General features: G+C 39.2%; 1 protein-coding gene across 2 annotated transcripts in view; it reads left to right on the forward strand.

Moving 5' to 3' along the window:
- The window catches only part of arid4b (AT-rich interaction domain 4B), a 53,075-nt gene that overhangs the window by 9,037 nt on the left and 19,816 nt on the right, over positions 1–24,222 (forward strand). For both annotated transcript variants that reach the window (XM_054798114.1, XM_054798115.1), the window contains exons 3-7: positions 6,664–6,774; positions 12,761–12,826; positions 13,220–13,310; positions 14,790–14,869; positions 17,863–17,954. In XM_054798114.1, coding sequence (XP_054654089.1) covers positions 6,664–6,774; positions 12,761–12,826; positions 13,220–13,310; positions 14,790–14,869; positions 17,863–17,954 — 440 coding nt within the window. The remainder of the gene's footprint in view (positions 1–6,663; positions 6,775–12,760; positions 12,827–13,219; positions 13,311–14,789; positions 14,870–17,862; positions 17,955–24,222) is intronic.

Consider the following 24,222-nt stretch of genomic DNA (forward strand, 5'->3'; position numbering starts at 1 on the left):
GCTTATTTTAGTTCAACTGAGCGCTTATATATTTGTAATACGGTCTGCATACTAACAGCTGTCAGGAACAGGTGGGACTGATCATGCAATTAGGTCATTGTTTGCTTTCCATTGCTAAGTGCTAATAATGCAATTCATCTAAAGCCTGTACTATAAGCAGCCACTAATTTCCACTAAGTTGGCTTTTAAATTCTTTAAGATATGAGAATTGCTGCTGACAAGCTGACAACTAATTGTGCTGTTGCCAGCGTCCTTCATATTTCTTTCTGACATACTGTGTGTAGCAGGAGCAGCGCTTTGTGTCAGACAAGAAGATTAAAATTATTTATCGTGTGTCCTACTGTTGACTGAGTAGCTCTTTCAGTCGTCACTTTTCTTCATTTTTTTCCCTTACAGGCGTGATTTAAACAAGGCCCTTCACAGGGTTTAGTTTCCTTGTCAGTCGCAGGTGTTTTTGGTCAGCTCATGCCAAGTCCCATTTGTATGTGTTTAATCAAGCCTGTGTGCCGCCTGAGTGTTTTCCACATCAGCGGGGAAGGACCCAAAATGCCAGTTTTGACTGTCATGCTTGTGTTTGCTATTATTCTGGCTTTAGCATGCAGAGGGAAAAAAAATGCAAGAATGGCCCTTCTCCTAGATGCGATCAAAACGTATAAATTAGGTTCTAACATATTTTGAGTCAGTGAAAACACCTACACCGGGGCAGGGTATCTCAGGGCACGATATGAGGTACATGGTATGAAGAGATACATGGCTCATGATAACAATGACGACAACAATGACTACGTTTACATGCAGTCAGTATTCGGGTTAAGGTCAATATTCCGGTTTCTGAAACATTCGGAATAACCCGTTTACATGCGTGAAGTGGGGGTGGGGGGGGACAATGTTTCGACGCACGTTAAACGTCATGATGCGATGTACGTAATTCCCGCTTCTTCTTCCTGTATCCAACAACAACAACAACAACACTGGCCCGGCAGATAATGAACGCCTTTGTTTGCGTTTTGGTGCTGGTACTGACCCAGCACCAGTACTTGACACTATTCTGTCTCACTTTCTTCATTAATGGACGTGAAGAAATAGGAAATGGAGCCGGAGCTGTGCCATCCATATCCATGCTATATCCCCAGAGCCCCCCGCACACTTTTGAAGATGCGTTCGTACAAACCTTCTGATAGATTTCGCTATTGCGGTACTTTCTACCGTCAAGAAAGACATAATGTTCCTGTCTTTCACCACACTAACAAGGTGGCTTGTTACCCCCTCGCTCCAAAAGTGTGGGGTTTTGCGTGTCGTCATGTTTACAAGTAGTTCCTGCCAAAGACGCAAGATTCCTTTTGAATAGAACATGTGCTAAACACAATATCAATCCGGGATATCAGGATAGACGTATACGTACAAGACACGCCTTTTGGGTTAGAAACGGAGTAACCCAGGGATAATACTTGGGTTTTTAAAAACAGAATATGAGCATATTTCGTTTTTTCAAAAGGGTTATTGTTTAAATGGCTGTGCGCAACCGGGTTATTGCTAATGTTCCAGTTATGTTAGGGTTATTTGACTGCATGTAAACTTACTCAATAATGTCTTGATAGGGTGAACAAAAAATATTTCATAGTTTATATTTTTCAGCATAATTTGAGTACAAACAGCAGTGATGTAAAAACATTGACATTGTTTTAGTGCAAAATTAAGTAAAGCGGGATTGTTTAAAACTCATGGGTCTCAAGTAAATCATATCTATGAGGTAGAAACATAACAACAATAAATATTTTTTTTACATTTGATAGAAAAAACATCATGCTTCCCAAGTCATGTATTTTAGTAAAACAAAACTTACACACTTCAAAGTCCTCATCTAGCTTTGTCCCATCCCCCCTATTGAAGCCAAAAGTAAGCCCACACTTGTGATTTTCTTTGTTGGGCATTCTTTCAGTTTAACTTCACTGCACGCGTCCGCCAAGACGCCATTGTTTGTTGTTTGTTCTCCAGTGAACTCTTCCCAAGATTCTGCCAGTAACGCGATGAACTCCTCCTGGATGACATAAGATAATAAAATAGTAACTCCAGATACGGAAGAAGAACACTGAAAGAAGTTTATAGCGGCTATATTTTAATAAAAATAATTAATTAAAATATTATACGAGCGTATCAATTATCCATCAAGATTGAGATTAAATATCATGATAGTTTGCCAAATTGATATTTCGTCACACATCGACCTTGCATGTCCCCAAAGCCACAGGAATTCCGCCTGGCTGAACTCGTGCAGCATGCTATCTTTATGCCTTTCATTTGAAGGAGCTACGGAGGCTAAATGGCAACCTCTGCAAAATAATACATTTTGCTCATACCTTGAATGCAGGAAATTAGATTGCTATAAGAGAATAGACAATACATCTTCTGTGTTTATGTTTATGAACACGTGAGCATGACAGCTGCAAATCGGGCTTTGGTCTTATCTTGTCACTTTTGCCCTGCTTAGCTGAGGAAGTTTAGCAGCCACAGTTGGTAACAACCCAAGCTGTCTTGTCTGACTCATTGTCAAGACTCTTTTAACGGTAAGAAAGCTGCTTCAAGCTAAAGGAGATGGGTGCAATGGTTACTGGAACCTTCTTGGTGTTACACCCATGGTGGATTAGTATCCAGTGCTGAGAGCAGACTTCACTGCAAAAAAATAACTTGTTTAATTTGAGTGATGAGGATGAAAGACACTGGAATTGACTATCCTCAAACAGGGTACTGTACCTTGTTATGATGCAAATGTGTTTGTTTGCCTTGTGGCCCTAACACAGGGGGTGTATTTCATAGACATTTGAACAAATGTTTCTCTTTTTCCTGTTAACAACAAAAGCTGGGTGTTTTGGTTGATGGATGGTATGAATATTGTCTGAAGCCATCACGGGCTGCCATTGTCATATTAATTTTTCTACATTTCAGGGTCTGTTGCCCTCAGAATTCAGCTAGGCTAAATAATTAACCAGTAAAAGCAAATCAAAGCTTGCGCTAATGGAAACTGTCAGTAGAAGTGGGTTCACGCTGCACAGCAGAATGACTGAACGTGGAGCTAAACGCGGAGCTGAGGGCATCGAAATAGATGTCAGATGTAAATTGGAGTTATCCTCTGAAGATGAGGCTACTGTTGAGAAGAAAGCATATGCAATGTTGGTTGCGTGGCGGTGGTTTGGGTATCTCCTGATCTGATGTGGAGCAAATCTAGCAGAGGTGCAAGGTATGTCGGTGGTCGGTGCCTTCACAAACCGACAATGCACAAAAAATCTGATTAATCATTTTGAAGAAGTACTGTACCATCCAAGTGAAAGCAGGAAAATGCGCTGCACAAACTGCCACTGCTGCCAGCACACATAGCAGCAGCAGTTTGGCCCCTACTAAAGATGGGGCCACTGGATCAAAGCAGCAGGCAATTTAATTTGTTATTTACTTTGTATGTTCCGACAATACTGATATCTAGTTTCTTTAGTTTTTAGCACAGATCATTTAAAAATGCCAGGTTAAAAACAATATAAAAAATTGTGAGAATAATCAAGATCGGATGATATAGAATATGTCGGCCAGCCCTAGGATATGGACAGACAAGCACATACTCACACTCACATTGACTCTGAATGAGAACTGAACCCATGCTGCCTGCACTAATAGCTCAACACAAACAGACTGTAAAATAAGTCCTAACAATGTACTTCAAATCACAATAATTTGTCTGTAGAAAAAAGACAAATTTTGCTTTCTTGGACACAGTCTCAAGTGAGCGACTGTCAAAGCATGATTTCCGCTCAGAGCACTACATGACAGTATCACGAGAATGGAAAGTAAAAGTGAAATCTGTGATTAAATACAAAGAAAACATTGCCTCCCCTGACTTCTCAACTTCTCAAAGTCTTCACAATAAGAGCCAATAAGAGCAGTTTACAAAACCAGCATTTCATCTAGCATGAAATGACGATGTCAAAGACTTTTGTCAAATTGGACCCGCTTTCGTGTTCCATCTTGTCATACGTCTTAAAAATGTGACAATTTGTTGTCTCTGCTGAGACAGCAAGTTGTTTCCTGACAACCGAAATATCGTCTTTTTGAATGAATGTAAATATTTTTGTCAGGAATCATGTGCTGTCATTTATCATGTTGTTTTACAGACTTTATTCTGTGTCAACACACACGAAAAAACAGTCAGTCAAAATTCAGGTTCAATTCACAGGGTGTGCCTTTGTGGCGTACCTACCTCTTAGTTATGCATGTTTATTTCTGCTGACAGTTTCTGTATGTCACCTGCATGATTAATGATGTTGAAGCCAGACTGCAAGCCCGGTCGCTCACTAATGTGCCGCCAAAATAGATCATCTTTGCATCTTTGTCATCTCATAGCGTGTGCCAGCATTATCACTGTGTGTGGCACAATCAAATGTAGCCACAGGCCACCAACATTTAGGAAAGTAAATGTCACTCGTAATTTTTGGTTTTAGATGTGTTGCTGTCACCCTCGCCTATATTCAGGAGTTGTTTTTTCTGAATGCTTGCTGAATATGACATGCCTCTGATTATTCTGTCATGGCTGGTAGACAGCTGTCTTCAGCTAAATCAAAAATCCAGGCGCTTTCCTTCCAGCGTCCTATAATGAAATAAAAATAAAAGGAGCGGTGTCTTCAGTAAATGATGCACATATAGTCTCTGTCACAGCATTCCATTTGTAGTTCCATTAGCTTTTAATTGTTGTAGTTCAAATTGAGATTTAATTTAGTTTCGGAATAAAGATGCAAACAAGGCTAATGTAAAGTGCCTGTTTTTTGTGATTTTTAGCACATCATCTAGCTACTGTAGTTTCCCCATTCCCCAGGCTTTTCTTACATATAGTGGTTGTTTACTGGGGTGGAGAAGGCTATTGCAACTGCTGGCTTTGTATGAGCTCCCCAGGTTACAATAAACTAAACAAGATCAGGATATACTGTGTATTCAGACAAGCAACACAATATTATTAAATCTATTAGTGGACAAAAGCTTGGATCAAAATGCCTTGTAGACTGCTCAAATGTCTCTAGTATAACAATGCAACATTGACAACTTCATGGGGCATCCATGCACTTGATTAATTTGTATAGATCAATGTCTCTTGTTTTGCACAGTGATCCACAGTGTCAACAAGGAAGTCTAAAAGTTAACAGCTGCCAAGGGGTCGGCCAAGTGTATGCCTGTAAGAATTATGTTGGACTTAGTGTGCCAGGCCTTCATTCATTCTTATATCACTGTTTGGACCTTTTTCCCAACATTCAGGGCCCACAAGCATCGGCTTTCCTCACCCACGCACAGAATATTTTCTCTGTGCATCGACCTTTCATTGGAGGAGATAATCATCCAGTGATGACTGAAAGCTAGTGGAGTTGCTTTATGAGTACTTCTCTTTTTTGTAGTCTCAAAGCAGTAGTGTAGTGGCCTTTTTGCTTGCTCCCTCCGTGGCTTCTTTTCAAATACCCACAACAGATGGTATGCGTTTTCCATGGATGATTCACCGAGCAGGGACGGGTTATGTGTTGCTGGCCTTGGCTAAGCAACATTTGTATGTACACCCTCCTACCTGAGCTTTCAGAATACACCTGCCATTAGACTGAATATGATGATGATGATTGATTGGATTTTGTTAGTGCCTTTCGAGACACCCAAAGTGCTTCATACTGAGTATCCATTAGTCATTCCCTCCACACTCGTACACAGGTGGTTGTAATCTACATCTGTAGTCACAGCTGCACTACCTGTAGGGTAAATTTGACGGAAACCGGCTGCCAGTTTGCGCCAAAGGAGAGGCTCCTTGCCCAAGGACACAACAGCAGTGACTGGGATGGAGGAAGCTAAATTTGGATACAGTAATCCCTCGTTTATAGCGGTTAATTGGTTCCAGATACAATCCTGGTAATAAGTTAATTTCCGCAAAGTAGGATTCCATATTTATAAATGGGATGTTTTTGTAGTTGGAGCATAGAAAACCTGTTTATTACCTTCTAAATATGTTTTTTAACATTATTAGAACCCTCTAGACATGATGTAACACCCCTATAGACATCTTTACACTCGTATTACTCCATATAGTAGACACAATAACAGAAAATAAGGCATTTAAGACAAATACTACTCATGCTTGTGTGTGTTGCTGTAAACGTATTCCAGTGCTCGGGGAGCTAATTTGGGGATTCAGAATTGAGTTTGAGCTTGGTGTGGGTTACGGCCGCAACAGTAGCTTGTGTTAGGGATTATTGTGCCTGTTCTGAGATAATTCAAGCCTGCATTAAAAGACTGTCGTTCCGATGATCAAGTCTGGTGCGTGTGTGTCTCAGCGAACATTGCAGTAACGTTACTGACATCTAGAGACCAGTGTAGAATGCTACACTATGAGTATATTTGTATTTTAGTACATTAAGCCATGTTTCAATATATCCATAAGATTTGCTTGAATGTGCATTTTGTGACTGATAATAGGCTATATACAACCACAAAACAGCATGGTTTATTAATATATTTTTGAAAAACCGTGAGAGTGAAGCTGCAAAATTCAAAGTGCGAAGTGGCGAGGGATGACAGTATATATAATTCATATATGTATTATAATATTGAAAGTGTCTTGGATTTAAATGTTATTCTGCTGTGTTTCATCAGACTCTGGAGGAGCCCCCCTACTTGACTGTAGGGACGGATGTGAGTGCCAAGTACAGAGGGGCTTTCTGTGAGGCCAAGATTAAGACTGCCAAGCGGCTAGTCAAGGCTAAGGTAAGCCATATTTCAAAGCCTGCCTATGATGTAATATTAAAATGTTTTGTCTGCACTCCCAAGGATCACAGGGCTTAGTTAACATCAATGATTTTAAATCAGACTCATTTGAAGTACATCAATACACAAACACTGCTGGATGTGCTCAATTTAGAGATGATGATGATGATGAGGTCATGTTCAAATAACAAAGCAGTGGTTTAAACTATTTTCTTGTGCTGGAGGTTGTTGTTACCCTTGCACTTTGAAATGCTACCTGGGGTTACTAGTGATGGCTGGAGAAACGTCCTAGGGCCCAGATGAGACAGATGCAGGGTCTAGTCTTGCCCACCAGGTACCCATTAGGACCTCAGGCATCCATCTCACCCACACCCTCAGTACATATGGCAGCTCAAGTGTAGTTCCCCCATTCGGTTCATGCTTTGTTGATGTCTTAGCAGGATACCCACTGTACTGTATCGTTATCATTCCCCAGTGGGGCTGAGCATCTGGTTAATACAATAGAGGAGGGGCAGATCACTTGTCTGTCTTGCTAGTGTGTGGGAGGAACAAAGACTAGATGATGGCTTTTGACTGGGTCGGTGTACTGTAGTTCATCCTGTTGAGACAAAAGAGCATTCGTCTGCCATGCTGACGTACCATAAATTCAAGTCAAGTGATGGGCCCTTTTGTCTCTGATGCCACACCATTAAGAATCCTAAAACATTGTCATTTGGCCATGTGTTTGTGATTCTGAATATTCCACTCAAACGAGTTCTTATGTAGATCATTAATCTTGATCTGCTTGTTTAACAAGTTGATGTATGCAGCATCTGGCACGGGGTCCTTTGAGTGATTCGAGTGAAAGGTTTGCGTGACATTCCGTCTTAGGATGCTGTTCTGCACTTGAAGGCTTGTAAAAAGTCAATTAGCCCCATGCTGATTTTACCAACTGTGAAACGATAAGTACACGCGTGATGAGCAAGGACACACTGTGGAATGCATTTAGTATGCTGCATTTTTGTTTTAGACAATATCAGTAGGCATGTCATGGAATATTGATGTGTACTGTATGTTGTTATAGTTCCTGCAGCCACATCTCATATAGGGGTCATTCTCCTGGAAGGGGTACCAAAAGCATGACATAGCAAGCAAAAATTCAAGTTATTTTCTAACCAATTTGCGTATTAGAATAAAGTATCACTGTTTCAATTTATGAAGAAAAACGAGAAAGAAGAAACAAGAAAAGATCACATTTTGGTAATATGTACTGCACAAGATGTGGAACGGATGGGGGGGGGGGGGGGGGGTAGGATTAAATAAGCTTTGCTTCTTCCTACTCCTTTTGGACATGTGGAACTGTTAAAGGATTCATGAGATGTATTCCATTGTAACCTGCATGCATGTTCAAATAAAATTAAACCAAACCAAACCAAACCAATCAGGATGCAGAAGACAATGGGTGGCGCAGACAGGAAGGAGAGAATAGGGAGACACAGCTGCCTGTACTAAGCACAGAACTACAAAACTCAAGTTCCCACAATGCAATTCATCTTAAAGGACCTGTAACAGCGTTCATTAACTTTTAAAAAAAGCACGAACATCGCACAAAAAATCCGCGAACGGTGAACCACGTTGGAACCGGGGAACACTGCATTTCATAGCAGCAGGGCACTGTTTACTGACATCTCAGTTGTAACATTTACATAAAAAAATGCTGTACTTTATTTACTTATTTTTTGACAAATGCTTGATTTGCACTTTGTATCAGTAAATGAAATAGTTTTAAGGTTTTGGAAAAAACATTTTTTAAATTTGCATCTTAAATTTTCAGCGTGATTAACAAGTGCCTCACTGTTTCTTTAGGTTTAATAAACCTCTTATTATATTAATACGATTATATGTTAAATGCTTATTTGTGTTAATAAGCCTCTTAATAAGGATTTGTTAAATAATTTATTTACTTAAAAACATTAATGGTATATTTCTTGACAATAGTGCTCAGCTAATGGATAATAATGCATTATAAAGGCTAATAAGTCCTGGTATGCCTTTATTGACTTAACAGTGCTGCTCTGCAGCTACTGGATCTAAAGTGGGAACAGTGCTTTATAAGCTTTATTAGGATGAATCAAGAAAATATTGTGCCCTTATTAACAGTTAAAAATGCTGTGAGGAACAGTATCTCATCAGGATTAGAATATAATATGTAATAAATCTTAACCTTGATCTTATTAATATAATAAGAGTCTTCTTAACTTTAATTCCTATTTATTAAGCCTAATTACAAGCGCCTTAATATAAAGTTTTATCAAGATTTTTTGCACAGCTTACCATTTTCGGTGTTGTTGGGCAGACCAGAACGTAACGTAAATGCGACATACAGTTCACGTAACAGAGTTAGTGGATGGCCCTTGCTTTAAGCTCTGTGCGAGACTCCCCACTGTGTTCTTCAAAGCATTGTTAGCTTGCACTCTTCACCTTCTGTGGAAAAATTATGTTAAAAAGTTGTTCCCCAAAATTTATTGGTTAGGAAAAAATAGATCAGTACAAATTTGGATTGTAACATGTATCATGAGTACTACGCTATACTACATATTTCTGATTTTGAATCAGTGTCACTTTGGTTATCTGAATTTTGATGCAATAACCAGGAAATACAGCGGTGCCTTGATTAACGTCATTAATTCGTTCCAGAAGGTCCTCAAACAAAAATGGACTCTAACCAAAGCAAATTTCCCCATAAAATAATGTAAATCCAATTAATCCAGATACTCAAAAATGTTAACACATGTGGCTTACACATCCTATGGAGGGTATCAATGACAGTCTTCTGGCCAGTTGTCATGTCTGCAGTCTTCCCCATATTGAACCGAACTGAGACAATTGAACCAAACTGAATCAATTTAATGACACCTGGGGAAGCCTGTGCAGGTGATTTGAGGTTAGTAGATGATTAGTGTGTGACACTCAGTTTAAAACATTCATGCTCTGCAAAATTTGGGCTGATTTCTTCACAGTATTCAAATTTTTTGAATTCCTGTTTTTGTGGGTTTAATGAGCTGGAAGCCCAAATTATGTAAAAATAAACAAATAAATACTTGAAATCGTTTAAATTGTGGGCCCTGAATCTATAATCTATGAAAGTTTAACTTTTTGAATAGAATTATGGAAATTAAACAACTTTTCCATGACATTCTAATTTTTTGGAAAGGGTCTGTATGTCTGTGTGCATTGCAGACAATAACTGAGTCACCTCTGAGCCATACTTCTGAAATGACGACATTCTTCTCTTTAAACCGTAAAATTTGGAGGTCTTGCACCCTTGCCTCAGTCCGGTACATTGCCTTTGTCTTTTGTGCAGTCCATGTATTTTGATATGTCGTTTTATCTCTGCAGCAAATATGATATAAACAAATGCTGTTGCTCTAAAATGGCACCCGTGGTCCACAGTGCCTTGCGCGATCATGTGCAAGTATCACGAGATTTCGTCTTCAACGTGTGATCCAAGATGGCCACGTAAACAAACCGGACAGCATTTTGTACACTAAAGAAGCGGGCGAACGAAGACGAGGCAAAATTTTTGCAAAAATTTTGAATGTTAACTGAAAAATGTGCTAACCGGGGCGGATGTTAACCGAGGTACCACACTGCTCTCAAGTTCACATTGGGTGTCAATGCAGATGTCATCAAAGTACATGTTTTGGATGTAGAAAAATGCATTTGGTACACAATGAGGTCTTATATTTCAGAAATCACAGCAGCTGAAACGTAGGTTCCACTGTTTGTGATATTTCTTCCATTGTCATTGTGTCTGATTGTGTTTTATACACAACAGACACAACAAAAGTATTCAACACTGTTCCCCCTGTTTATTCAAGGTGTTTGCAGTATATTTTTATATGCTTATAGTTTGAAATTATTGTAGTCTGTGCATCATGCGCCTCGAAGTGATGGCAACCTCGCTGGCACCCTTTCCAGGAGAATCACCCACATATATTTATGATGCATGATGCACCACTCTGTAAAAGTGCTGGACGTTTTTGTTTTTAATGTTATATTGTGTTGTATTCCATGACATTCCATAAGCACAATAAATTATAACCTGGACTGATTGGGGTTTGACAGAGATGCAAAAGTCTGAATGTGTTGAATTGGATTTTCCACGTTAAATTTAGGTTCACACTTGTAGTTTGGTACAGTACAGAAACAACGGAAAAATGGCAGGCTTGGCTTAGCGCTCACACTGGCATTTATTATCATCTGACCAAAGGCTGTGCATTAAAAACGCATGCAAGTCACAACCTGATTTGAAAGTTCATGAATATATTACAAGACGAAACTCCAATATTACAAACAAAAATTACATCTGCTGGCTTGAATACCTTGGGGATAAACAATAGAGAGAGCTCTTCTGATACCAAATTCTCCATGGCTTTTTCTGCCCTTTTAACAATCGCCCCTGTCTTTGGTCTTGTGTAGGAGTCACATTTGAGCTCAGGTGAACCAAACTATACCTGGGTTCACTTGCTAGTGAACTCAGGTATAGTTTCGGCATGGTTAAAATGGCCCAGTGTGAGTGTGCTCAGTGTGAGCAGCACAGCAGCCAAAGGTCTCAGTCGGAAGTAACACGGGTTGTGAGACAGGTCAGGTGTTATTGATGTTCTTTCTGCAGAGGGGGAGAACTTTGTACCCTTCCAGGTGCTGAAAAGACTTCTTGTATTGCAGGAGAAGGAATGTGATTCTCACCATATCTGATGAAACCAAGCCTGTAGAAGCTTTTCATTCCTTTCTCTTGCCTCTTATTACATGACCGTGGTTCAACATCATCTCTGTTACTTTCATTTGTTGTCTTGATCCTTCCCTCTGAGCTAGACTTTGACTGCTTTTTCTGCTGTTGTTACACTTGAAATGGACTGGGAACATTGCAAATTTGCTACCTGAAGGCTTGCTTTCTGACCCACCGTACTTACAATTATGAACAGATTCCTAAGGATTGTTATTTGGGCCAGTGTTGCACATGGATCAGTATGGCTCAAGTAAAGCTTTGCTGTGTGTAGTTGGCCTACATCTGCTTGTCAGTATTGCAGCACTGGACTGCTACCTTTTATAAGCATTTTGCTGCAGAGGTGACTGACATTCAGTATTGGAGTGGTAAATGTTTTTTGGCACTGTAGTAAGTGACTCAGTTGAGGCACGGAGCTTGGCAAAACACACTGATTTTTCACAGAGAAACGTCATGTAGATCCTCACAGCTGGTGCTTTTTGTCTGAAAATGAAAAGGTTGCTGCTGATTATATTGTAATAGTCACAGCTAATTATGGGAATACTTCTGTCATTTAAAGATTGGCCAAAATTGAACCTAATCACACGGATATAACTTTCACATCAGATTGATGTAAAGACTTGAGTGGGAACTTCTTACAATGGTGGCATATACAGTATATTTATTATAAAGGTACTTCATGGGAACTATGGATTATGGGTTTATATTGAAAAAATAAATATGCATTCATAATGACTTTATGATCCCAGAGTTTGAGAAGCCACACTCTTCCTTGCAAGTTTTTATACTGTAGATCATATCAGTGATTAAGATCTTGTGAACTTGCATTGAACTAAGATCCCCAGTGTTTGAACCAGAAGCTTGTAAGAGATATCTGATTTAGTAGCTACCGCTGATTATAAGGTAATATTTATGGAATACAATTTGTAAGGATTCCGATCAGCATAGCTGTATTGTCCTCACTAAATCACAGTAAGAGCATAATTATTCTGTTTAACGACTGCATCCTCTGCAAAATGACTTAAATATTGTTTATACTATATAGCTATAGTATAAACATGTCACACTCACGCATACTTCCTGTAAAATGACACTCAACAGTAATTTTATATCAGCTATAATTTCTGTTTACAAACCTGTTTGGCTCTGTCGCTATTGTTACAGAATTGATTCATCATTCCTTTCTCTGACTATCCTCTTCATCCCCTCCCTCCTCCTCAGGTGACCTTTAAAGCAAATCTCTCCACAGCTGAGGTCCACGATGAAAGCATCAAAGGACCTCTAAAGGTGAGCTGGGATGAATGATTCTTTTTCTTGAACTTTTTGTTTTGATTGAAATGACGCGACATGATGCGTCATTTGAATTTTGCATTATATGGAAGACATCACTACATTTACATCAAACTATACTTTGGCACAAATAGAAGACAACTTTTTTTAAGACAAAAAAATCTTGTCAATATCAGTGAAATGATTGAGGATGTATTTCTTAATTGGCCTCATCATGCCTCTGTTTGTTTGTTGTAAACATTCTAGCACCACCTGGTGGTTTGCATCGATAATCGTACAGTCTGACTTTTTTTTCTAAGATAAATATACCATCCTACAGCCTGGTCAATGCCGTAATGGGGTTTGTTTGGTTAAGAATCCCCAGAGATCAGCAACTGTTTTGTCCCACAGGTGGGTGCTATTGTCGAAGTGAAGAACCAGGATGGAGTTTACCAGGAGGCAACAATCAATAAGCTGACCGACGCAAGTATTTACACAGTTGGTGAGTCATTATTATTAAATGATGACATGCCATTATAATGAAATATTATTACAGCAATTAAATGGTAAAGGTGTCATAATTTTCTATTAATACTTCACTCTTAAGGTTTAAGGTCATCCCGAAGAGTTGCCTCTTTATATTCAGTGCAGATGTGCTTCAATATTTACTCTCCTGTAGATCTACTTTTGCTTTTGGCCATGTCCCCGGGGACACAGCTGGCCTTTTTACCTGTTCACTGCATCACTATTCGTGAACTGTGTCTATTTGCTTATTATGCACTGCAGGTCCTCCCTGTAAAAACACCAGACTGATTCAACATTAAAAAAACAAAACAACATTATGAGAGTGCAAGTGTGGCAAAACAGCAAGACCAAATACAGCCAGATATTTGATCACATTTGATGCAATGCTGTTAGAAAACGATTATCATAATCATTCTTAAGGAAGGGTAAATCCCCTTCCGCGCAGCGCGGCGTGAGTAATGCACAATGCCTTTGAGGGTACCCATATCCAAGTTAACAGTCAAAACCATTTCCGTGTTGCATAACTTAAATGATTACATTTAAAATGATTGACATACCTCGTTAGTGTGTGTGTGTGTGTGTGTTTTCCCAACAAATCTACTCAAGCTGTAACCAGCTCCACAGTCTATTTAGCTGCTGCCTGTTACTTAAGTGTGCCCTTGGGGCTTTTCTGTTGTTTTGAAATCTTTGAAATCTTCTCTGTACACTTTCTTTTCATTTCACTGTGGGACAAGAAATACATAGGTCACCACCGCACATCGTTTTCCTCCACAGATGCTGATATCATTAGGGATGTCCCGATCCGATCTTCAGGATCGGGATTGGCTGCCAATCCGCTGTATTTTGAAGATTGGATAAATCGGCTTCCCGCCACAAGATCGGGCCGATCTTGTTGACATATATAACGTTCGTAACTCTGAGCCACATTACAACATGGTAGGTGCAGTAATGCACCTCAAAGCTGGCTGCCACTCGACTCCCGCAACCCGCAAGAAGAAAGAAATGCAACACCACAGTGCAGACATGTCCGCGGTGTACCGTGGTGAAGTTAGTTTATGTTGGACGTTGGATATTCGGCTCCGTAGCTCCTCTGTTAAAGACCGTGAATGGAAGCTACTGGGGTTAGCTTAGTTTAGCAGTGCAGGTGTGTGTGAATGTGTGCGCGACTCAGCCTGGATGAGTATATTTTCACGGTTCAGGCCCATTGACGACATCGAGGCTTTGAGTGGAACAAGACTAAAGGCACGTTTATTCTTGCACCCAGCTTGTATCAACGTCACATTTCCGGCCTTCAAAATAAGAGCGCTGTTAAGGATGAACAGAGAGTGGTATAGCTTGCCATGATTATTTACTTTAAATACTGCAATCTGTACCTGTACATACATTGATTTGTTTGTGTTTGGTTTTCTGGCACAGCATTGTCATGGTTTGGTCTTTTGTATGGTTACTCCTGCAGTGTTTGACGATGGCGACGAGAAGACCTTAAGACGTTCCTCCCTCTGCCTTAAAGGCGCCCGTCACTTTGCTGAGAGTGAGGCAAGTATCAAGCTGTCATGCACCTTTTGTACAAACATTGGCTCTCATTTTATGTTGTATGTTCTTTGTTTTGTTTTTTTCTTGGCCATCGTCTCTCTTCTTTACTTTGTTTCTTTCTAGCACTAGAAGGCAAAACACATATTCAATCAATCATACACTGGTGTTTAGTACATTTTCAGCTCCAACTGATATCACAGCAAATATGTGAAATATAAATGGTGTGCGTGTGCTAAATCCAAAATCTTTAGGGAGTATTATGTTTTGGTATCCAGTGTCTGGCAACTATTTCATACATTATGTGCTTCTATGACAAATAAAATTCACACTATCTATATTATTAGTAGGGTTGTCAATCGATTAAAATGTTTAATTCTGATTAATCACATGTTCACAGTTAACATAATCCACAGTTAACTGATAACGTTTTTTATCTATAATAAGTGTACCTTTGAAGGCTCATTTTAACTTTGGGCCTAGATAATGTTTGCTTTTAATATTTGTGTATTAAGCATTCTGTTTTTTTAAACAGGTCAACACAAAATGTACCTCAATGTATAAAAAAACAAACAAACACGATCTGAAAGTACACATTGGTCCATCACTCACATATTCTCTTCAAGCAAATAATCTCATGAAATATAATTCACTAACATTACAAATAAAGGTTTGTAAAAACACCCAACAACTAAATGAAAACAGGGTGTTGGAAAAATAAATATTGACAACTTACAAAAAATAGAGTGCTCAAGAACAGTCGGTAGTTAACTGGGACTGTGCCCATATACTGTAGTGCAGTCAGGTTATAGCTTATACAGTGACATACAAACACTCTTTTACACTCTCTTTAGCACACTTTTCTTTGTCTGGCAACTTCAACGACGTGGAAGTACGACACTGCAAGTCTTTCAACATGCAACTTGTATTCTGTCACCTTTGACAAACACAGCCATTCAAGCACAAATGCAAATAAATAGCAATAAGATTAATAAATTCAATAAATAGCAATAAGATTAATAAATTCACTTCCGAGCCTTTACTGCCCTCTCATTGAGTGCTGTGTGTGCTCGCTCACTTCTGCCTTTATCACATTGACACAAGTCCCCCAAATAGCTGTCCTCAGCTATGCCTGCCGGTAACTAGCAGCTCGTAACCCAAATTTTAGCTCGAAGTTCAAAGCAAAATTGGATAATTGATTAATCATCAATTACTTATTGCAGCTCTAACGATACACATGTATTTACTAAGTCTGCAAAAAGTATGGAATTTTGAAATGTCAAATCCGTAGGAACCCTGTGAAACAGAGCATGATTCCCTCCCTTGGGAAACTACTCCGCATGGCAGTTTTCCAACATGATAACGAGCCCAAACAAACCTCCGAGATGAAGTGCCTTGCTGAGGAAGCTGATGGAAATGCCAAGTATGTCTCCGCACCTGAACCCAATTGAGCACCTGTGGGGCATCTTCAAGCGGAAAAAAGAAGGTGGGGGGTGGGGTGTGCAAGGTGTCTAACATCCACCAGCTCAATGATATCATCATGGAGGAGTGGAAGAGGATTCCAGTAATAACCAGTGCAGCTCAGGATGATTAAGGCAGTGCATAACAATGGTGCTTACTGTTAGTGTGTGTGTACAGTATGCTGGACATTGAACTTTTAAATGTGTGAATGCGTCCTTATTACTTGCAACGGGAGTTTAATTCTATGATCTTCATCTGAGTTTACGTTCCTCCCTCAGCGGACTCGGCTGCAGCATGTGATACGATCCACGCCACTGTTGATAGGCAACAGGCCAAACACCCAGAGGCCCTCCTTCTCATTTGTGGGGATTTTAATCATGTCACTTTGGACACTGTTTTATCCACTTTCCACCAATTTGTTAGGGATGTCAATCTCTTTGTGATAGACGACTAGATTCGAATCGAGATACATGGGTTACAATGTGATTCAAAACGATATATTTTAAAAACAGAAGGATTGGATACGATTCGATTCTATGGTTAATGTTTGACGTAGGTATTAATCTGACATTATAAAATAGAGATGCCAATTATATGAAAGTGGCATTCTTACGGTATTTTCTAATGTCTAAAAGAGCACATCATATCTCCAAGCATGCTGTAAGGCACTGGCAAAAATAAGGTCAACAGAATAACATGTCAAATGTATATATTGTTTAGACACAGACCAAAAAAAGACTTGCTGAATTAACATATTTTTCTTTGATGGGATTAATATTTCACATTCTATATTTTGTATCTGTATTTTTATACCTATTAAATTTGGAACATTTAAGTTTTAACGTCTTAATGTTGCTAGAAATAGAAGTGGAGCCACAAAAGTTTTGTTGTATACTGTGTGCAATGACAAAAAACATCAATCAACCTATCTTTATAAAATTGAATAATGAAAAATGGAAGTCTTAATCTTCAGTCCAATTAATACAAAATAATAATACAAAGCCCCTTTAAATAACACATCTCTTCCAAGCAAAGCACCCCCCCCCCCCCCCCCCCCGTGCAAATATGCAAATATTTTCTCTAATCTTTTTATTTTATTATGGCATACTTTATTCATATTTCACTCCATTTTATTTAAGAGTGTTAAGAGTGTCTTTTTTTCTGCAGTTCAGCTACTCTAACCAAGCAATTTCCCTTGTGGATCAATAAAGTCTGTCTAAGTCACCCTAAATATTGACACTTTGGCCATGTTCACTGTGAGGTGTACTCCCTTGTGTTGCCAACTGTTTTGTAATGGCTGTGACTTATTTTCATAGGAGCGCAAATCTGTACTATTTCCAAGGCGTGCACTGATTACTCTATAAGTTATGGTTTACATGTAATTTCCATAGTATTGTCCCTCAAGGATATAATAACCTGGTTTCTGAAATGTGAAATACTGTACGAATACAATATTTAAATAGACAGGTTTCATTGAGACATACTAGTTGCCTTGTAAATACGGTATACGTCACTTTACTGTCGTTTCTCGTCTTCAGACGCTCGACAGACTCCCCCTCACCAACCCTGAGCACTTTGGCACACCTGTCATAGGCAAGAAGGGTAACAGAGGCCGACGATCCAACCCAATGTGAGTACCCTCCTCACCTTTTTTTTTTAAATTTTATATCATTCAAGCATTACTCAAATTGTGACAGAAGTCTGTGGTGCAGATGGAAATGATGTGAGATGTTCTCTGCCAACCCACACTGTTCAGAAAGAGACCCCCCCTTATCCTAAGTATCCCGATAGCAAAGACTTACTCTCATTTCCATCTCTTTTTAAACATCTCTGGGGCCGGGAGCAAGAAAATCCACTCAGTTTTGGGTGGGTGTGTTATGTTCTGATATGCTTACTTCAGACTGCAGTTTCCATGTGGGAAAAGAAACCGCTTCAGGGTTTTGGCAATGGACATCACTGCGATTATAAAGAGCACACTCTACTTAATAATCTCATCCCGACACCATTGCTAATGGCATTGATGCAATATTGACTTGGAAGAGTCTCAACTGCACTTAAGCACCTTTTGGCTTGTCTTTCTCAACACTACAATCTTTTACAAGTGTTAAGAATGCTGCCTGAATAGAGATTACTGACAAAATACAGAACATGAATAGTTTTAAGTAATTGTCTCGGAGGACATGATACACAGTAAACAGTCTGATGATTGACCTGATAAATGTCTCAATAGTTTGGAACAGTCACATCACAGAGCACTCTTCTGGTGACTGACTTAACACTGTGTGCACAATTATTAGGCAAGTCAGTATTTTGACCATACTTTCATTTTTATGCATATTTTCCAACCCCAAGCTGAATAAACTTGAATGCCTATTGGGTTTAAGCATACCATGATTTGCATGTGTGTACTGAGGGACGGTATAGCCTTTATTAGGTGTGCACTGTTATTAGGCAGCTTCCTTTCCTCTGGCAAAATGGGCCAGAAAAGAGATTTCACAGACTCTGAAATGTCTGTAAAACATCTTTCATAGGGATGCAGCACTCTTTTTTTTTTTGTTGAAATTGCCAAGATATTAGGACGGAACCACAGCACCATTAAATGTTTCGTCGCAAGTGCACAAAAGGGTCACAAGAAAGGTGTTGAGAGAAAAACATGCAAATTAGCTGCCTAATATTTGAGGAAAAATCAAACGTGAAGCTCCCAGAAACCCATTATCCTCCAGTGCTGTCGTATTCCAGACCAATAATCTACCTGGAGTGTCCAGAAGTGCGGTACATGGTGCTCAGTGCTCAGAGACATAGCCAAGGTAAGAAAGGCTGAAACTCGACCACCACTGAAAAACACATAAAGGCTATGACTTGGCCAAGACATATCTGAAGACAGATTTTTCAAAAGTTTTATGGACTGATGAGATGAGAGTGACTCTTGATGGAGAAGAGAGATGGGCCCGTGGCTGTATCAGCAAAGGGCAGAGAGCTCCACTCCAACTCAGATGCCGGTAAGTTGGAGGTGGTTTACTAGTAAGGGCTGGAATTATTAAAACATGAGCTTGTTGGGCCTTTTCAGGTTGAAGATGGACTCAAACTCAACTCCCAAACCTACCGCCGTTTTTTTTACACAGTGGTACAGGAAAAAGTGTGCATCTTTCAAGAAGACCATGATTTTTATGCAGGACAATTCTCCATCTCAAGTACTTCACTGTGTGGCAAGCTAGTAAAGGTCTTAAAAATGATGACCTGACCTCCTTGCTCACCGGACCTAAACCCCACTGAGTACTTGTGGGCCCTTAAACGTTAAAGAGTTACAGTGAAGAAAAAAGGTACACCTCTCTGAACACTGTCTGGAAGGCTTTGGTTGCTGCTGCACAAAAAGTTGATCAAATGATCAAGAAACTGAGAGACTCCATGAATAGAAGGTATTTCCATGGTCTTGAAGAGAAGAGTGGCTATACAGTATTGGTCAGTGATTTATTTGTGGAAGTGTTGGAAATATTTTTTTGTAAAGTTTGTATTTGTTTATCATTCTGACTTTAAAAAAATGGAAATAAAGTAGTGAGATGGGAATAGTTTTTTTTTTTTTTTGTATTGCCGAATAATTGTGCACACAGATATTCTCAACAAATGCCAAAACCTCACTTTCACTTCCTTAAATATTCATGTTTGAGGTTTGTTAACGTTTTAGATTGACCAAGGGCACAGTTATTGTTAAATAATAAAACTAATCATCACTAATGCAAATTGCCCAACAATTCTGCACCGGTGTACGTGTGGGCTTAGATCAGGGCAGAACTGGCAGAACTGTACCATTCTCCATACCCCTTTTAGTTGCTAACAAGCAAAATAGTTGACCAGCATCATGGTTTCACACCAAGCTGACTCCCCAGAAAACACTGCCCCTAAGATTTTGGCGGACAATTGTACGGCACACGCTCAAGTTTGACGGCATCAGAAGAGATGGTGTAGTGACTACATAGAAGCACAAACCAGCTGGAGCCACAGCAGAAGGATAAAAGTGCCACCTGCGGCTCCGGAGCCACAGGTTGCAGACCCCTGGCTTAGATGATATTCGAATACGCTTTCATCCACGTACCTTTAGATGTGCAAAATATGGAGCTGCCACCTACTGCTGGTTTTGGTTATAGAATGGTTGTTTGTCTATATGTGCCCTGCGATTGGCTGGCGAACAGTCCAGTGTGTACCCCGCCTGTCGCCCGAAATCAGCTGGTATAGGCTCCAGCATACCCCCGTGACCCTAATGAGAAGAAGCGGCATAGAAAATGGATGGAAGGATGGAAATTCCACTAAATGAACATGGTTTCGATCAGTGTAGAACTATATTTCTTTAGTAGTTAGACTTAAACAGCTGTACATATGTTTAATGCAGATACAGCTCCGTTTTTTCCCACAGGACTGCAGCTTTTCTGTCATCATATAATTTGCATAATTGGATATGACACATGTGCATGTAATTTTTATGCACACTGTGGGCATACCTGTCAATATTTGCATTTGAAAATGCGGGAAATTTTATGGAAAATAAGGGAAATATGGGACCACATCCCCTACACCCATTCCCCTGGATGAGTTCCTTTTATAATGTGTTTATGAGTGAGGGTGAACAGGTTACGTTGAGTATTTAAAACCCTGAAACTGGTGTATGGATTTGCTGACTGCTCAACTTTAATTGTGGACTTTGAAGTGTAAACACGGTACATTACTTTAGTTTTATATCAGAAATACACAGGTCAGTGTCTTGATATTCTTGGTACTCTGCTATCTATTGAAATAATCTCAATGTCTTCATCTTAAATGCATGTAAACTGAATATTAATATAAACAATGGCAACAAATGGACTTGCAGGTAATAAGTGTCAATTAAACTGTCGTCTCAAATCAGTAGGTGCAGATTAGTCATAATAGCTCATTTGTTTAACATGCTTTACTAAATAAACAGCTGTTATTCCAACTATAATGATATCTGAACATCAGTAAAACATCACACACACTTAGGAAAAGTGATGCATTGACGCTTCAAATATGCCTGGAATTACTGAATGAATGGTATTACTGATTAGCAAAATCGGAAGCGAAAGTGACACTCTAAGTAAAATGTTACAAAAGTGGAGTCTTCCCATTAACGTGCATAAACGGCAACAATTTTAAACAGGTAGTGCCCAATTATCTGTGGCGGTCCAAATTTTATTTTTTACGGGCTGTCAAAGATGAGTGTATGGGAAACGGTGAGTTGTAGTCAGAAGTTTATAGACACTCATCATGGGCATGAATGTCGTATTAATATGGGGCTTTTTTCCCCAGGGTGGAATGATCATACAACATACATCTTCAGTTTTTTAAAAACAAGAATCAGGTGCACAGGTGTGAATATATTTAGGATTTTCACTCGTTGACAGAGCATCAAAGTAATATATACCGACTCAGATAAATACTTACATTTAAGGAGATCTTTTGCTAAATGGCGCTGAAGGTTCCAAAATGTATTTTGCCTTGACAAGGCCACGCGCTTTTAACTACTCGTTAGGGATCATGATTCACTGCATAAATAGGATTTGTTTAGCAGCATACTCACAACAATGGGAAAGTCCAAGGAAAACCCCAACGATGACATTCATGCCCGTGAAGAGTGTATGTAAAAACTGACCACAACTGTGTTATTATTGGAAGTATCGAAAATATCCACTACTGTATAGCCTTTTAAATGAACATTTTTCACATGTCTACGTAGTTTTGCATAAGCTGTTTTTAATGCTTGGACTAAATATTATAGCTCACTGGAACATTTGACATGTTTGGTTTTTTTTCCTAACAATTGTGTTGCTCAGCAACTAATGGATACCTATCTGGTCAGCCGGATAATTGTTACATAGCCACAGTGATGATTTTACTTTTTTTTTTCTTTTATTTATTTTTTTTACATTGTATTTGTATTTAGATTTTTCACGACAGAGCCTTTGGTTTTCATATTTCCCAGATCATGAGTGAGGGACAGGAAGTGTGCATTTGGTGTTGCTCTGCACCTCCACAACCCCGTGTAGTTAGTGTCCATAAAGCAGATGAAAATGCGAAACATTCGACATGGAAGCGGAGATCTAGAAGGACAACTGCCTTTGGCTTGCAGGGATCATGGCTAGCGATAGTGCCAAGGAGAATCACGAGCCTCGGATACACTCTTCTTTCGTTCGTCTACGTTTTTTTGAACACTTCGGAAACTGACAAATACAAGTAGACGAAAGTGTGTCTGCAGTGTTCAGCAGAGATTTAGAACTACAATTTAGAGCTACAATCTGAAACTATTAATGCTGCACTTCAAATATAAAAAAATAAAAATTTAATTCATTGAAAATTAAATAATAATTCACACTGTCCAAATTGTTACTGTTGCACTTGCAGTTTTCCTAGAAAGACGAGGGGTGTCCAAAGTACGGCCCGGGAGCCAGTTTGTACCCATAGCTTGTTTTTTTTAATTGGCCCGCTAGATAAGCTATGTTATTAGCTATTCCGTTAATTTGCTTTGTCACCTATACAGACCTGCTAACCTACACATTTTTTAACACACGGCACACCTTTTGACCCATGAAAATGCTTTGCTGCTCCCCAGGTGTGAATTTTGTTGGATTTTGCCGATTTCAGTTTTGAGTTCAGTCTGTGCAAAGTGTGACGTGCACCTCCAAATATATCTTTGATCTGCAGCGATGCGGACCATACAGGCTGTGATTGGTCAGCTTGTTTTACGTTATTTCCTGTGTGTTTACAACTCATTTAGAGGGTGTATGCCTTCTCTGTTTGCATCAGCGTTTGCAATAAAGACTGCTGTAAAGGCATGAATTTGTTAGAGGAAAAGTATTCATAAAATCTCTTCAAGATTGGCCTGTAACACAAAGCTTACAGAGTTTATTCAGTATATTGACCTACATGGATTGGTTTTTAGTATCTTTTATGCACAAAATGTATCAAAGTGCCCCCCCACATTTTTCAGTTTTTTTGTATACAATATCTATATTAAGGGCCCGAGCACAACATGTGTAAAGGCCCTTTTGTGTCATTTTTTTATTTGAGAATTATATTTATTGGAGTATTACCTGCCAGCATATTGCATTTTTCATTTTAAAAATAATTAAACACAAAAACCAAACAGTTGAGTCTCGCATCGTTCCCTTACTGTACGTATGATGCCTACCAAGCCGGGATTGTGGTATACTGTTAAACCCCTATTATGTGCAGATTAAGTGAAATATACATTCTTGTTTTATATTAACATAAATAACTTCAAACATATTTGTTGCACAGCAGTGTTTTTTTTTTTTTTTGGTGTTTTTTTTTAAAGAAAAGAAACCAAGTGCATTTCACAGGCTGCTATACTATTTTGATTTAGTTTTTTAATGTAATGTCAGTGGTGATTAAACTAACCCTCCAAACCGTCATTGTACAAGGAGCATTTGTCTTTACATAAACTGTAGTTTTGCTTCATTGAGTAGCAAGAGTGTTTTTGTTAATGACTTTGATTTATGGTTTACATGGTGTTGTTGGCGTAGTAGCTGTAATAGCAGCCAGGCAGATTTACTGTTCATGCCAGACTGTGTGTGCGTGTGCAGAGATTAGCAGAGCGGGCCTACTGAGGAGGAACGAAAGGGTGGGGGATCTGTTTGCTCGCTGATGCTGCTTGCATGATCACATTTAGAGGCTGAATGAGCTGCCTCATCTATCCAAAGATACTAATGACTGAACAGCCAGGAGTTGCACTCCACTACATACTGTTAATAGGCTTAACACAGGACTTTGTTGAGGTACAGATTAATACTGCTGATTTTGTTTGTTTTTCATTTGGCAGAATTATGCAAAGATGACCTAACCCATTTCTATCAAGCTTTGTCAGTGATGGC

The sequence above is a fragment of the Dunckerocampus dactyliophorus genome, chromosome 14, assembly GCF_027744805.1.
Source record: "Dunckerocampus dactyliophorus isolate RoL2022-P2 chromosome 14, RoL_Ddac_1.1, whole genome shotgun sequence".
Lineage (NCBI taxonomy): Eukaryota > Metazoa > Chordata > Actinopteri > Syngnathiformes > Syngnathidae > Dunckerocampus > Dunckerocampus dactyliophorus.